The 16,936-nt window shown below is 37.5% G+C and overlaps 3 protein-coding genes across 3 annotated transcripts; 1 reads left to right on the top strand and 2 right to left on the bottom strand.

Annotated features, from left to right (window-relative positions):
• The first annotated feature begins 633 nt into the window (after window positions 1–633).
• Window positions 634–3,535, top strand: LOC111805285 (Photosystem II reaction center PsbP family protein). The gene is made up of 10 exons (XM_023690278.2): window positions 634–774; window positions 844–922; window positions 1,027–1,127; window positions 1,227–1,292; window positions 1,385–1,465; window positions 1,542–1,624; window positions 1,854–1,929; window positions 2,541–2,659; window positions 3,192–3,236; window positions 3,321–3,535. Exons 1-10 carry the CDS (start codon window positions 696–698, stop codon window positions 3,345–3,347), a joined length of 756 nt encoding a protein of 251 aa, XP_023546046.2. The 5' UTR covers window positions 634–695; the 3' UTR covers window positions 3,348–3,535.
• Window positions 3,536–7,694: 4,159 nt separating this feature from the next.
• On the bottom strand, window positions 7,695–10,023 carry LOC111805541 (protein CORTICAL MICROTUBULE DISORDERING 1). The gene is made up of 4 exons (XM_087128282.1): window positions 9,499–10,023; window positions 8,636–8,830; window positions 8,454–8,545; window positions 7,695–8,382 (listed from the first exon to the last, which is right to left on the bottom strand). The coding sequence occupies exons 1-4, from the start codon at window positions 10,021–10,023 to the stop codon at window positions 7,758–7,760; spliced, it is 1,437 nt and encodes a 478-aa protein (XP_086984408.1). The 3' UTR covers window positions 7,695–7,757.
• A 1,261-nt stretch (window positions 10,024–11,284) lies between these two features.
• On the bottom strand, window positions 11,285–16,215 carry LOC111805283 (RNA-binding (RRM/RBD/RNP motifs) family protein). The gene is made up of 8 exons (XM_023690276.2): window positions 15,289–16,215; window positions 14,959–15,082; window positions 14,655–14,784; window positions 13,838–13,874; window positions 13,434–13,671; window positions 12,763–12,869; window positions 12,569–12,667; window positions 11,285–12,093 (listed from the first exon to the last, which is right to left on the bottom strand). The coding sequence occupies exons 1-6, from the start codon at window positions 15,517–15,519 to the stop codon at window positions 12,775–12,777; spliced, it is 855 nt and encodes a 284-aa protein (XP_023546044.2). The 5' UTR covers window positions 15,520–16,215; the 3' UTR covers window positions 11,285–12,093; window positions 12,569–12,667; window positions 12,763–12,774.
• Window positions 16,216–16,936: the final 721 nt, after the last annotated feature.

The following is a 16,936-nucleotide window of genomic DNA, read 5'->3' as shown; positions in this document are numbered from 1 at the left end:
GAAATGAAGTACTATAGAACTCCGAGCATTGGAGTAAAGAAACACAAAGAGAAAAAGTTTTTCAGTCCCGAGTAATCGTGAGCTGAATAGTAGGAGTGAACATGGGTCGGTGACCTGAACAACCTGAATAGAGTTGTGTTTATTATATTAATAACTAAAATCTTATAAAGTTCAAATAGTAAACATTTACCGGTCACAACACATCACTAATATCCATTACAAACGTTCAACACTGTCATCAGTAGGATAAAACTAACCTGTCTCATAACGGTCTAAACCCAGCTCACGTTCCCTATCGGTGGGTAAAGAGTCGATATCAAAGGATAAAAAAGCAACGTCGTTATGAACGTTTAGCCAGTTATCCCTGTGGTAACTTTTCTAACATCTCTAGCTTCAAATTCCGAAGGTCTAAAGGATCGATAGGCCACGCTTTCACGGTTCGTATTCGTACTTTTTAATCCATTTGAAAGTAAGGTAGGGTCAGGTTGTAACCCTATTTTCGAATTAGTCGAGTTGACTCGACCAAAAAAATACCAACCAGGGAATCAAAACAAATATTTAATTTTTTTTATTAGATAATGTGAAAATAAACATGAAAAACCGCTTCAAATAACTAGAAAACAAATCGGAAGAGGACAAGTGTCACACATTGAACAAATAAAATCCATATCTAATCCCAGCAGTGGACTAAAAGCATGGCGTCCCTTCCTTCACCCAGCGCTGTAATCCAGCGCCCTCGCTCATGGCGCTTCACACCATCATCACTCTCCAATGGTAATCTTCCTCGCCTTTCACTTCATGCGCCATTGTTAACTCTTATCATTTTCCTTCTTGACATTTCAGGAATCGCCATTCCTATCCGCACAAGGCTCCGTGTTTTCTGCTCTGGCAAGAACATCGACATTCCCGATCAAAAACCCTGGTAAATTGGCCTCTCTTTCTCTTTGCTTGTTATTCATTTCAATTCTATTGTTGCTTCGTTGGAGTCCGTAAATTCAAATGCTTGTTCCTTCTGTTGGTTCTTAGTTGTTGGACGAGCGGAGTTAATAGACGAGAAATTGTGCTAGGAATGGGATTGACTGCGTTTTCTTTCCAAGAAGTTGTTTCTATTGCCCTAGCCGAGAGTGGTACCGATTTTACCTTGAGCGTGTTCTCTGAAATTACATTATCCCTCTTTGGTATTGTTTTTATTTGAAGATTGAATGCGTTCAGTTTACGGGTGATAGTTGTTGCTGAGGATTATCGGACGTACATAGATGAAGCGAATAAGTTCAGATTGGTGATTCCTCAAGGTGTATGGCTTGGCTCCATTGGCTGAGCTTTTTGTCTTGAGAATTAGAGATTAAACTGTATTAATTACTTGAAACTTGTGTGATTTATGCAGATTGGCAAGTCGGTAATGGTGAACCGAATGGATTCAAGTTGGTTACGGCTTTTTTTCCTAAAGAAACTTTGAGTTCCAATGGTATTGTTAGATCTTTTCTCCTTTTCTCTCCCTCGGTTCGATTTTGAATAGCTTGATCGACTGAAATTTGGTTCAGTCAGTGTTGTAATCTCGGGGCTTGGTCCTGATTTCACGAGAATGGAATCCTTTGGCAAGGTTGAAGAATTTGCTGATACTCTGGTATGACGTTCATATCAATTAGCAGTTTTTGAAATGAAAAAAGTGGATTTCCTTTTGCTGTTTTTGAACCAAACAAGAAAACCAAAACTGGTACTCTTTTCTTGAAGTTTCTTAAATAGAAAACGACAGCCAAAATTGAATCCAAAATGGGGTCTCGTTCTTTGCTGTTCTTGAATGGAAATAGATAGCCTAAATCTGGATTTTCCTCTTTTCTTGATATCTCTTTCAGGTGAGCGGACTGGACAGAAGCTGGAAAAGGCCACCAGGTGTGGCGGCGAAACTTATAGACTGTAGATCATCTAAAGGTATGTGGCACATGTACAACCAGTTAACTCAGAATCTTAGCTGAAATGAAACTTAAAAGGAAAATTGTTTACAAAACATTGTAAACATGGAACTTACTTAAAGAATTATGCCCACCACAGGTTGTTTTATTCTATTAGGTGTGAATAAAGTTCCACATTAGTCGTAGAAGGGAGAGATTCATGGTATATTAAGTGAGGATAAGGTCTTTTGATTGAAAACAAAAGTGGAGCGATGAAAATTTATGAACAAAATACATAATATTACGTTAGGAACAACCATTTCCTACAATGGTATGCTATTGTCCACTTTGAGCATAAGCTCTTATGGCTTTGCTTTGTACTTCCTCAAAAATCCTCATACCAATAGAGATATATTCCTTACTTATAAGCCCATGATCCTTCCCTAAATTAGTCCATGTGGAACTCCCTCCAACGTCCTATACGAATGTGGAGATATATGGAGGGTTGATAATCATTATCTTGTTCTATCGTTTTTATTATATAGCAGTTCCTGATGAATCTACTATGCCTTCTGTAGTATGTTTCTAAAATTACATAGTTCCTTCTCGTCACAATACAATGAGGTTTGATTTGAAAAGAAATAATGGCAGGGATATATTACATAGAGTACACGCTGCAGAATCCAGGTGAAGGCCGCAACCATTTATACTCCGCAATTGGGATGGCATCCAATGGTTGGTACAACAGACTTTACACCGTAACGGGACAGGTAGGTTGCTCATAATCTCTATCAATACACTTACTCGTTCGACTTCTAAATGTATTGTTTTAGTAGCTTGATCTAAAAACCGTTCTAGTTCTTGCGGTTAATTATCAATCATTCGACAAAAACTATTGAAATGTCTTATGTTTTTCTACATGAGACTTTAAATATAATATCCATCTAGATAAAATTACAAATTGGGTAAACAGACAAACAAAAAAAATGTTCATCTAGCATTAAAACACTTCATGTGATGACATATCCATTTTATGATAACAAATTTGATATATTTAGCAATAGTGTTCTAATGCTAGATGAACATTTTTGTTGTGTCTGTTTATCCAATTTGTAATTTTATCTAGATTGATAATTGACAGCAAGAACTAGAACGGTTTTTAGATCGAGCTACTAAAACGATACACTTAGAAGTTGAAGGACTAAAAAAACCGAAAGTCAACCGATATAAAAGTTAGGAACGAAAATAAGATGGTAGGAAATCTTTGTTTTGTTTTGATAATTGGTTTGATGTGTTGTACAGTATGGAGATGAAGATTCAGAGAAGTTTAGTTCCGAAATTAAGAAGGTTAGTGGGAGAGATATCCCAAACTCGTGCTCTTAATTTTCATATAATCTATTCTCAAAGTTCCTCTGAATGTTGGCTTTGTAGGTTGTCAATTCCTTCACTTTCATTTGATGATCCCACAGAACTGGCTTCCACTACAGTTATGTGGTTCAAGTTTTCCCTCTTTGCTTTCCTTAATATTTGCTTCAAAAAAAAAAAAAAAAAAAACCCGAGAAATGTCGAAGAAAATATCGGTAAAATATTAATGTCGATGATTTTTTTTTGTAATCTATTATATAAATAAAAATATTTATAATCAAGATTTAAATTAGCTAATAAACCTGTCACATTTTTTTAAATAAATTTAAAACTTTGAATTATTTATGCTCATTAATAGTTTTTTAAGAGAAAAATAAATTATTGTTCTCTAACTTTTTATTATGAAAGGTTGATGGGATAATTTTTTATATATATTTTTTAATTATTAATTTCATTTTTTTTTTTGTTGTTAATAATAAAATATAAATATAAATATAAAAAATAAAAAATTATATTTATCTCCCCCTCTTGTTTCTCTCTCCCTCACCCTCCACTTAGTGTCGCTACACCGTCCATCTAATAAATATAAATTTGCTAAATTCTAAACTAAGGGCTCTACATATTAGAAAATTGTCACTACTCTCGTCAGAAAATTGTCACCAAGATATTGTTCACTTTGACCATAAACTCTCATGACTTTTGGACTTCTCAAAAGGTCTCATTTTGTTTATAAACTCATGATCATTTCTTAAATTAGCCAATCTGAGACTCACTCCCAACAATCCTCTCCTCGAACAAAGTACACTATAAGCCTCCCTTGAGGCTTATGGAGCTCTCGAACAGCCTCCCTTTAATTGAGACTCGACTCCTTCCTCTGGAGTCCTCGAACAAAGTACTCCCTTTGTTCGACACTTTAGTCACTTTTTGACTACACCTTTGAAGTTCACCATCTTTGTTCAGGATTATATTGACATGAAGTCGTTCAGAGCATGATTATACCAGGAAGAATTAGGAGAAATCTCACCTTATATTGTAAAATGAAATTAGTTATTATATATGGAAATATGATGCATTTTAATTTTTTTAGTTTATAAATTTTTAAAATGGATATGTTCGATTCAGTCCATGGTTTTGCCAAACACTAAACCAAACCAAACCAAATCGAATCGTGCTGTATAGTTGTCCAATTTTTTTTTGAATTAGCCTATCATTTGACTTTATTATTATTTGAATATCCAATTTTTTATGTCTTTTAATTTATAATTTGTCGTATTAAAACTCTACTTCATCGTAGAAAATTGTATTGAAAATTATGTTTCTATTTTTATTTTTATTTTTATTTTTACTTTTACTCTTATTTTTATTTTCATGAAGATCTATGGAGAGGTGAAAATGAAGAATTGGAGAAATAAAAATGATCGATTTATTAATATTATTATTTCACTTTTTACATAGTTTTTTTCTTGAGGATTTTAAGTACTTGTCATTCTATTTTTTAAATTTATTATTTGCTATCAATATTTTTGTAGACAATATTTAAAATTATTTATGAGTGGATCGCTCTGTTCTCATTTAAATATTTAATTCTGTTTTCTTTCTCAATTTAAAATATTATATCTTCTTAAAAGACTAAACTAAAATATAGTATCTAACCATTATGAACATAAATAATTTGACTTTATTCTCCTATTTAACCAATTTTAATGTTATTTCATTTCACATGCCTAAGCCTTTAAAAAATGTTATCAAATTTCGATACACGAGAAATTTGTAAAAAATGTTATCAAATTTCGATACACGAGAAATTTTTTTGAACCAACACAAATTTTGAGTTTGTTGGGTTGGTAATTTAGATGACTCGAATAAATTTCACAATCCAACTCATTTTTAGGTCAGCTTAGGTAGCACGTCGTTCATTTTACTTACATTAATAACTAATATCTCATAAAATAACACATTACAATGTTTGTTACCAACATCAAATATTTTTAATTTTCACAATAATCTTTAAAGTAAGGTTAGATTGGGTCGTGAACCATATTTTTGAATTGGTTGGGTTCACGTGACCAAAAAAGTTTCAAATGGTAAATCGAACCCGACTTTTGGTTTTTGAAAAATTTAACCCAACTCAAATTGGAAAAAAAATCTAACTCAACCCAACTCGGTTTGGACTTTGAGCTGAACTCGAAACTATGTGTGGAGCTCTATCTTTACCTTGTCGGCCCTCTTTATTCAATTCATTGCATATTTTGAATTGATGACTTCGTTTCGATATCTTCGACTGAACTTGAAGAAGACTTCAATCATTCAATCATTCCACTTTAGCTGAAGAAGGAATGAATCATCTCACTCAAAATTCCGGAGAATGAATCTTCTCTTTTAGATCTTGGCATTGGTAGAACTTGTCTTTGATTGGAATTTCGATCGAAAAAATGTTAGCCCAATTCCTCATATGTCTAAGAAGTCAAGAAAATCTCGACTAAAAAAGCACTCGAAAACATAAGTAAGTTCAGTAATTTCAACCCCTGTAATCAAAATAGTTCAAATTGCTCGAGTTATCAAGTCATATAAACCCTCGTCAATACGTTCAATACATGAAAAAAAATTGACATTACATTCAAAAACACATGCCAATCAAGCCAAAATTTTAAATTTAAGGTTATAAGAAAGGATTATTTATCCTTTTCCAGCTAAGAAGTGTGGGCATTTTCAGATCTACCAGTCCAAGGTTGGTGGCATTTGGTAAAAAATTCATATCTACATGAACTTGCCAGTTTGGCAGCCATTGAAGCTTTCTCCATTTCTTTTCTTTTCTTCCCCACCCGTCGCTGGCAGCTAGATCCACTCATGGGTTTTGAATTATTCGCTAAACAAAACAAGGCGACCCACTCGCCTACCCGTAACATGCTTCCCATTCTCATCAACAATGCTTTTTGTTGGCTGTAAGAAGTTTTAAATTAACACCCAATATTATATTTACTCCTTTTCTTGGGTGCCCAATTGTTTGTTCGCTCACATTGGTGTTTAAATATGTGTGTTCTTGCTGTTCTTTTTATATGCTCATAACCTGTTTGTTAAAATGCCTAGGAGACCAGAATATGAGTTAGCTCCATTCTATAGGCACTAGTAGGAGATAGGGAGAGTGAGCCATGTTGGAGAGGCAGGGCACATGCTAGATTGTTTACGAGAAAGATGGGAGGTCTTAGCGTGTGCCCTTTTTCTCCAACTTGGATTCTCTTCCTTTTGACAACAACTTTGAAAACTTAAGCTTGCCTCTACTTCTAATAAAGGGTAACTGTGTTCTATTTCTTCTTTGTTTTGACTTGAATACTTTAGCTGGTGTTCGGTTAAGTGTTTATTTCACCTTGATATATCTCATGCTGAAAATCATTGCTTCTCTAGAAGATAGGAAATTGGGGTTTGGTACTGCATTGTGTTCGTTGGTTGGGTTTGCGGTGTAATTGATGACTCGGTTAGTATAATTGTAACAGCCCAAACACACCGCTAGTAGATATTGTCTTCTTTGGGCTTTCCCTTTTAGGCTTCTTCTTAAGGTTTTTAAAACGCCTCTACTAGGGAGAGAATTACACACCCTTATAAAGAATGTCTCGTTTTCCTTCCCAACTGATGTGGGATCTCACAATCCACCCTCCTTCGGGGCCCAGCGTCCTGGCGGGCACTCATTCCCTTCTCCAATCAACATGGGACCCACCAATCCACCCCCTTTAGGGCCCAACGTCCTTGCTGGCACTCGTTCCCTTCTCCAATCAACGTGGGACCCCCCAATCCACTCCCCTTTAGGGCTCAGCCTCTTCGCAGGGACATCGCCCGGTGTCTGGCTCTGATATCATTTGTAACAGCTCAAGCCCATTGCTAGTAGATATTGTCCTCTTTGGGTTTTCCCTTTCGGGCTTCCCCTCAAGGTTTTTAAAACACGTCTGCTAAGGAGAAGTTTCTACACCTTTATAAAGAATGTTTCGTTCTCCTCCCCAACCGATGTGGGATCTCACAATCCACCCCCTTCGGTGCCCGTCGTCCTTGCTGACACTCGTTCCCTTCTCCAATCGATATGGAACCCCCTAATCCACACCCCTTCGGGGCTCAACCTCCTCGTTGGCACATCGCTCAGTGCTGGTTCTATACCATTTGTAACAGCCCAAACTCACTACGAGAAGATATTGTCCTCTTTGGGCTTTCTCTTTCGGGCTTCTTCTCAAGGTTTTTAAAATACGTCTACTAGGGAGAGGTTTCCACGGCCCTATAAAGAATGTTTCATTCTCCTCCCCAACCGATGTGGGATCTCACTCTCATTAGATTGTTTGAACTTTGAACACTTCTGATGGGATTTAGTATAGGTTTAATTTATCTGCATGCTGAGTTAGAATGTAGAGGACTGAAGTGTGTTAACCATCTATATGTTTGACCTGTTGTCGATAAGAATGACCAAACTCTTGATAATTTATTGTATCAACAATTTACAGAGTTTGAATTTGCTGTTCTGGATTAACAACGGTCAAATCTATTCTCTAGAACTGATGCAGCAGACTCCACATGTACAAGCAAACAGGAATAGACTTTCTGCTTTATCCTGTCAATGGTTTCCCTTGAGTCATTATCTCCTGAACTCAAATTTCCTTTTAACTTCTCCAACCATTCATTGGCTTGCTTGAGCTGTGATAAGGCAACAGCAATATGGTTGCCCGACTCCGTTTGTTGCCCTGCATTGTTCCGACCCTTCTTGTCCTGTTTTCCGACACGAAACCCGGCATCCAATGCTTCCTCCAAGAAATTCAAAAACCATGATGTTGATTCCTTCAGCAAAACATCTCTTAGTAATTTGATCTCCTTTGCACCATCTCCTCTGGCCCATTCTTGTTTTTCATCCTCTCTTAATTCAATAGCTGCCTTTGCAGACTTTGGTGAAGCACTCTTTGACAGGAATAAAGAGGAAACTTTTGTGGACTTATTTGCTTCTGGTAGAGATGAGTTCATAGTCAAAAGAAGTGAGTTTTCCTTCACTGCATCGTTCGAATTCGCTTCGGAGATTAGCTGCTGCAGTGTGAAGAATTTGGTGAGAGGGAGTTGGGGATTCTTAGGTGAGGCTGATGAACACAGATCAGCAAACACACTGAAAAAAACATGATGGAAATAAGATTACCTTGTAAGAAATGGACTCAAATTTATATCCTGAAAACTTACCTGAGACATTTGGCCAAGGATGCTGCAGCCATTGCCTCTTTTTGAGCCTCCATTGCTACCATAGAAGCTATGTTTTTCCTTCTAAGAATCCTCTTGAAAAATCAAAAGTTCACACAGAAATGGAAAGGCTAAGAACATGGAAAGAGAAGAGAAAAGGAATGAGAGAAGGAAATGCATAATACTTTGACAGTCTCTGATGAATGAGTTTTATCTTTTCTGTAAGGTAAGCGATTTGCATTAGAAGTTTCCTGTTTGTTTGAAGTGCCTTTTGCAGGAATGTTCTTAGACGATGCAGCAGCCTCCTTGACACTGAACTGAAGGGCTTCTGCCTTTGAAGAAGCCTCATCAAGCCGGCTTTGCAGGTTTACTGCTTGCACCTATCAGTAAAGCACATCAACCAAGTAAGATGGTGTTCTAATCACATTTTTAGTTCATTCTTTAAACCGAAAAAATGGGACTGAAGTTATTTGTGAGATCCAACATCGGTTAGAGAGGAGAACAAAACACCCTTTACAAGAGTGTGGAAACCTCTCCCTAGTAGACGCGTTTTAAAAACTTTGAGGGGAAACCTGAAAGGTAAAGCCCAAAGAGGATAATATCTGATAGCGGTGGGCTTGGGCCGTTAGAAATGGTATCAAAGCCAGATACTGTGTGATGTGCTAGTGAGAAGACTGAGCCTCGAAGGGGGGTGGACATGAGGCGATGTGCCAACAAGGACGCTGGGCCTCGAAGGGGGGTGGATTTGGTGGGGGTCTAACATCGATTGGAGAAAGGAATGAGTGTCAGCGAGGACGCTGGCCCCAAAGAGGGGTGAATTGTGATATCCCACATCGGTTGGGGAGGAGAACGAAACACCATCGTTTACAAAGGTGTGGGAAATCTTTCCCTACCAGATGTATTTTAAAAACCTTGAGGGGAAGCCCGAAAGATAAAAGCCAAAGAGGACAATATCTACCCGTAGGAAGCTTAGGCCGTTACATTATTATTCTAATTCTTAGATTGAGCCTAAAATGAATGTCATGGTTAGTGTGATATATACTTGTACCTGACCACTTCTAGAATTCAACGACGAAACACCTTGCATATACCGCGACGAAACGTTTATCTTCTCCTCTTTGATCATGAATTTATGTCTCATTCTCTCATTCGATTTACCTCCACTCTTTCCTTCCTGATAATCTTGGACTAGGCTCACTGATGGCTCCATCATTTGCATAAGATCCTTCGGAGTCCCAACGAAAGGTTGTCGTCCAGGAACCGGTCGAATCCCAACAAGAACTGGAACTGGAGTTCCAGCTTCCATCTTATCAACATAGAAGAATTGGCCTAGTTGTAAGATGTTGTTCAAGATCAACTCATGATCTTGCTTGGACAATGAGACATAAGTAGAATGTGAAGAATCTGAAACTTTTAGAAAGAAGCCTTGATTAGGCCACAATTCTGAACCATTTAAAGCAGGTACAATACTGATAAGTTGTAATAGCACTGATCTATGCTCTCCTCTGACCTTCACATTGGTGTTCATACTCTGCAGAAGCTTAATTAATACTCCTGCTACAAGAAATGCCATTCTGAAACTTGGTCACTTTTGACTATGAACCCATAACTTTCAGCTCATTCAACCACAAAACCAAGACAAGAACAACAATGTTGAATGTTTGTGGTGAGAGAGAACAGTAGGTAAAAGGGAGAGTTTTCTGTCAAAAAGGAAAATGTTTGTGGGAATAAACCCTCCAACTTTGCATCAACTTCTCTTCTTGGCTTTAAAGCAAAGTAAGAATGTTTTTTTTTCCATGGTGAAATGTCATGTCTGCCCCCCATGTAGTAGGGTTAGTTGGAGGTTGAGATGGTTGCAGATGAGGGTAATATGGAAAATTTTGTGTAGGTATCTTCTTCATTACTTTATTCATTTGAATTTACAGGTCGGGAAGCCATTGTCAAAAGGTAAAGCTATTGAGATGTCACTTTTCTGTCAATCATAAAATCTAAATACATAACGTTATTTGTTCCCATGTTGATACGAGCCCACTGTCGCCCCAGAATGAAAGGGGCGATCTTGTAGTTCTTGATCTGCAAAGATATATTGTTAGGGCTCCATTTTATTTTTCTATTGAGGCCGAACCTAAACCTGTGTCGAGAATAGCTGTCCATATACTAATAAGGGATGTATAGATTCTCGAGAAGAGAGGAGCTGAAGTGAGGTGTTTGATCTTAAAGGAGATCTTCTATAATTTCGCACGTGAGATGTTATTTCTTGGTCTTGTCCCGTCATTAATAACTTGATTATTTTGAGATAATAGTAGATAGAAACAGTGCCCGCAAGGAGTCCTATCTTTGTTTGATAATGACAAATCCGAATACTAGATTAATTAATTTTAGATAGTTATTGTTGTTAATTAATTTAATTATTAAAATAGTTCAACTAATTTAATCTTCATTCATTAATAAATTTATAATAAACATAATTTAACATTTTTCTTAAAGTAGACCATACAAAAAACCCACGATCTTATATAATTATGATAAATTATTAACAAATCCATAAAAATGATTTAGCACATAATTCAATGAATTAATTAAAATCAATTTCTAACAGAAATAAATTAATGGATAATAAACAATCCATTATAATTATTGAAAAATGAATATATGAAACAAAATATCAATCCAAAAAACCCACATCTTTTGGAGGTAAATAAAATTGTTCCAAACAAGAGATAGATGATTGTTACTCGTTACTCGTTCTTCGTTCCTCATCCAAATGAGTGCTAAGAGGAAGAACAGACTAACGAATCACAGCCGAAAAAGAATGATTAAAGAACGAATCGCCATGAAAAGCCAAGAGCAATGCCAAAACATTGCACCAAAGAAGTCATTTCTATGGACCTAACATGGCATCATATCACAATAACGGTTCGATAAATCCTAACGCTTCCATCCAATGTTTCGAATCCATCGACAAATCCCCTTTAGGGGAAAAAGAACAAAGAAAAAAATGATGATCCCACAACAAACACAATGAATAAACAGAATGTTCTAAACATTGTGAAGGAAGAAGAACTAGAAACTTTACATCCTCTGATGCAGGCAGATGCAGCCAATCCCAATCCGACATATGGCAGTGCGGGATGGATGGATATTAAAACGAAAAATCAGCAATTTGATCTTTTCCTGATAGAACCTGAAGCTGCTTCGTTGTTATGAAGTCAGTCAGTGAGTCAGGTCTCAAAAGAAATCCCAACTAATATGCACATGAACTTAAAGGATATCATATATGAGTACCAAGATGATGATGATGATAGACCCATGACCACATAAAGCCACCAGAGACACACTTCCTATACAACACCCAAAATGCTGGGAGTTCACTATAAAAGAATCATATGTTGATTCTATTTTCGACTTCTTTTTTACACGTTTTTATTCCTAAATGGATGCTTAAAACCGATTTGAGCACCCATCAATTAATCCATGACGACCTGCCGCTCTCCAGAGCATTGGCAGTGTATAAGAGTTTATAAACACTGGGGAAGAACAAAGGTATTAGAGAAAGAGCAGCCCTGCACCTCTTCCATATGCTTTCTCCACCAATTGGAGCGACTCGACACCATCCGACTTCTCTGGTGAGCATGACTGTGAACTGCAGTTAAGTAAGAGAACTTTTAAAATCGAATGCAAGTGGAAATGAAAGATGCACCTATGACTATTCTCACGAGACAACTGCCCGACCCTATTACATTTAGTAGTCAAAGATATTTATATGCGAAGTTGCCACCAATGTCTTGAACCTATTCCCTCCGAACCCTTTATTATTTACATAATCTTTATCGACCACTAGGCCAATTCATGGCAGTTTACACGGTTTAGACATCCTACACACGCGTTCCCCTATGAGTATCCAAACACATCATCAATTCTAACAACCTTAAACCCCCCACAGATTAGTTGTTCCCTATGTCATGGGCTCATATTCCAGAACTCACCATACCATTCTGCTATAATCCTATATGAAATAAGATATGACAGCAAAGATTTTACCACATGCTTTTCAAATAGTTGTTATCCTGATCACATATGAAAATTGTTGAAAAAGCGATGCAGCGACATAAGACTACCTCTAGAATGCATGATAAATTATTTGCAAGGCTAGATCCGAAGCCTGCCACACAAGTAGCAGTTCCGCTGCTCTAAGTCCTGCTGCAATCTATTGATACCTATGAACGTAGTCAAATTGTAGGCCGTAAGAGACTGTTGGTGATAAAGATAGGAAGGGCAATTTCAAATATTAACAGCAAAATTTGGAGTTTACCTGATCAACTCCTCACCCAGATGTCTGGTCAGAACTGCTACCTTGTACAAACTGAGAAGGAGAATGGACAATGAACTGTGGTTGTGCTGCAACAGGTGCTGGGATCCCTGATGAAATAAACAAACACATTTTCCTAATCAAGCATATCAAACATGCAAAAGCATATTATTTTCATTTTCCTTTATTCCTCTTCAGATGATCAAGAACACGGTACAAGTAAAACATACAGAAATGTGACCTAAATAGTATCAAACAACGAAGACGTCTCGATACATTATATCTTCTTTGTTCTATAGTAAAACAAACTTATTCTCCTCATTGACCCGCATGGACCCTTGTCCTGTTGTTCATCACATAACTAAGTCAATGCAATGATTGAACACGAATTGACGAACACACTTCCTCTAGATTTTTAAGATAAGGCATTGCTGAAAAATAAATGAAGAAACAAAAAAAATGGCCTCGAGAAAAAGACCGAAGGACCAAACTGAAGGAGAATCCAGAAAAGACTACACAATTACACAAAAAAGATCCAATTGATGACAATAAAAATACAAATTCAAAGAAAAATACCTAAAAAGACAAGTCAAAACTCATATTACGCGATGTTGCAATCAAGAGTGATCTTCATATAATAACAGCACGGAGTATATGCATACGACGCAAAATACCTGAAGGATAGGGTGCCTGAATAGTAGGCATTGGAGAAGATGTTAACGGGTTGACATTAGGTCCACCAAACTGCACGATCTGAGGACTTGGCATTGCGTATCCATGTACTGCTCCATATCCATGACCACCGGGGACTGTTTGACCTAATTGTCCATAATGATAAATAGCAGGGCTCGCTGACCCCGGCACCCCATAAATCTGCAGGTATTGCTGACCCACAAAAGGGTTATATCCACCCTATGCAAAGAATACAAGACACAAAAAATCAAAACCGACAAGCATATAATGTTAAACAATCGAAAACCTTAAGAAACTTCTCAAGATAGCCTACGTATCGCCCTTCCCTACTTCCACCCTCCAAACACAGAATTGCAGACACAATTACATAAAGCTATAGCTATACCTGCGGGTAGACATACTCCGGTCCATAAGTAGCATAACTGCATAAAAAACGAAAGAGGGAAAATATTATAAATATTCTAAAACATAAGAATATGAAAGCAGAAATCTAGATAGTAGAATAAATTGAAGCGGTGCAGACTTAGCAGGCGGAATCACTATATAACCCACAGTCCATTGCGATATCGGAAGACAAGTATTTGGTATCCCAATTCACTAGAGACCAGAGTGATCAAATCCTACTAACTTGACTTCTCATATAAACTACGAATGCAAGTGAAAGCAAGAAATAAAACTTCTCCAATAATACTAGCCATGCTTCTTCTAGCTCAATTACATTAGTCTTGGCACATATCTTCAAATAAATTCTATGGTATTCCTAAAATTACCAATCACAATGTGCCACATGACTGACCAGGTATCAATCCTGGTTACTAGGAGGTGACAAAGAAGCATATCCTAAGGAATGTTGCATGTAGTGATTGATATTATGCCTCTAGTGTCTTTAAAGATACATACTAACGTTAAGAGGGCATTGCAGAGGATGAATACCAAGCAAGTAATGTCTATAAACCATTTTAAGAAACCAAGAAAACTAAAGGTCCATTCAAAGAACACGCATGGTTGTGGTACTTAAAATGAAATACCAAACCGGAAAGCATAAGTTCGATTTTTTTAAAGCAAACCAAGCCCCACAGAGTCATACTACAAGATGTAAAGGTTGTGATAAAGCAAAATGGAAGATATCGAGGTTTAACAAAATAATTAAATTTGATATATCGCCACGCTTGGATGCACAAAGAGGAACCTCGGGGACACACCTGTAAGGAGGATATGCAGGTCCCTGCTGATAAGCATAAGAAACCGGTTGTTGATAGCCAAAATTTCCAATATAATTCCCCCTATTGGGTTGCATGCCACCAACATACACTGCAGGCGGTCTTAAGCGTCCTGTAAGAAACAACAGTGTAGAAGTAAAGACCGATCAATCGAGCGTTTCAAGGAATTTCTGACCGTCATTTCCTTTGTATAAACCAGGAAAAGTCTCTTGATCATACATATACACATGACATGAACAAACAACACGATTTGCTAAACAATAAAGACGAAATAAGCAAACAATACCATAAGATATAGGTGGCCGAGGCCGGCCAAGTGAGGCCAGATTACAGTTAGCTCGCCTGCCATCAATAACTGGAGTAGGATCTACGCAAGCTCTTCTAGCAGACTCTGGATCCCGGAAAGTCACCTAAAACCCTCCATGTAAACAGGAACAAACGTTCAGGTCATTCCAAGTGTGGACAATATAGATATTAATGAGCAAGCAATTAGATTCGACTAGCTGTTACAAAAAAATGGTCAAAACGAATGTTCTAAGGCTGTTACTTTAAGAAAGTAGAAACAAAAGTACAAAGTTAACAAAAACCCGTTAAAGTAAAAGCCATTAATACTCACGAAACCATATCCTTTAGATCTCCCTGTATTCTTATCCGTTATGACAACAGCCTCAAGAATCTCCCCAAACTGCTCAAAGTAGCGCCTCATAGTCTCACTCTGAGTCTCCCAAGCCAACCCACCAACAAAGACCTTGGAGTAAGTGGTATCACCAAAGGGAGAGTTCAAGAAACTAGAACTCGAACTTGATCCAGATATGGAACTAGGACCCCGACCATGCTGATAAGCCATTATTAATGGAGAAACTTAAGAACCGAAGGAAGAAGAGAGAAATAAGTGAACACCCAATATACAATATAAACAGACACACAAAGGGTAAGTGAGATTCGATCAAGTGGAAGATTAGAGGAGGATTAGAGAGGAACCCACATAGAAAAATCAAACCCCTAGGAAAACCCTTATGAATTGGGAGGATTTACAGAGAAAATCAGGAGGAAATTGAAAGGGATTGGAAAGGGAAGAAAAGGGTAGGAGAGGAATGATAAAGAGAAAGTAGAAAAAGGGAAAAGAAGGCAGAAGAGGAATGATGAATCCCAATAACAGTGATCATAATTAGAACGGGAAACCCTAGAAATGAATTGGGGGATGAGATGGGCCAACGAGGAACAGGGCTAAGGGGAAGAGAAGGTCGGTGATGAGGGGAGATAAAGAGATCTAGGGACGGTTGGAAGAGGAAGAGGGTGGATTTTTAGTGGGAAAAAGTGGGAATCGGAAAAGGGAATCTGGAAGGAGGAGTATTAAGATCATAGTAATTGAAGGGTGGTGGAGACGGAGGAGGAGGAGACGGCGGCCGCGGAGAGAAAGGGGAGGGGGAGGCGGCGGCGGAGGAGGAAAACAAGGAAAAGGGAAAGGAAAGAAGAAGGAAAGGGTTTAGAATTTCCTTTTTCATCGCTGTTGTTAGTACTTCCTGCTTTCTTTTGTTTGATTGACGACGGACCCTCCTCGAGCTTTACGGGATTTCCACTCAGATACTCCACACTTTTCTCCCTTTTTTTCTTTCATAAATTAAATGTTTTATTACGTCATTCTATTCAAAATAGACAAAATCCCGTCTCATTTCATATCAACATAGTGGATCCACTCATCACTCATAGTCTACAACACATCTCGACTACTACCGCTATCTCGTTCAAATCCTACCATTTGACGACGAACGTGTCTGGTGTTTATTTGTAATAGTCCAAACTCACTATTAACAGATATTATCCGTTTTGACTCAATACGTTTCGTTTCGTCGTTATCCTCCCAATTTTAAAACATGTCTATTAAGAAAGAGGTTTCCACTGTCTTAAAAGAATATGAATCAAAGTAAATAATATCAGCAGATGGTGAAATTTTTATTAAATAAAATAAAAAATTCTAAAGGAAAGTTCTCAACGGACAGCTCGAGAGGCGGTCTACGCGTGGCGCCCATCTCATTTCGTTACCATTTCCTTTTAACACACTTTTCGAATTTTCCTCATTTCTTTTTCTTTTTTTTTTTCCATCATTTTTTTTAAAGAAGAAATTTCAACTGAATTTATTAAGGAATTTTATGAATATTCTTGCGTAACCGGCACGGTTTGTCGCGACGATCGCTGTTTTAGGGTTTAGGGTTTGAAATACGAAACGCGACGATCGCTGTTTTAGGGTTTAGGGTTTGAAATAC

Source organism: Cucurbita pepo, chromosome 11 (assembly GCF_057944985.1).
Source record: "Cucurbita pepo subsp. pepo isolate OVF chromosome 11, ASM5794498v1, whole genome shotgun sequence".
NCBI classification, from domain to species: Eukaryota; Viridiplantae; Streptophyta; class Magnoliopsida; order Cucurbitales; family Cucurbitaceae; genus Cucurbita; species Cucurbita pepo.
The sequence above is the reverse complement of the archived record's forward strand: the minus strand, read 5'-3'. Positions and strand labels throughout refer to the sequence as shown.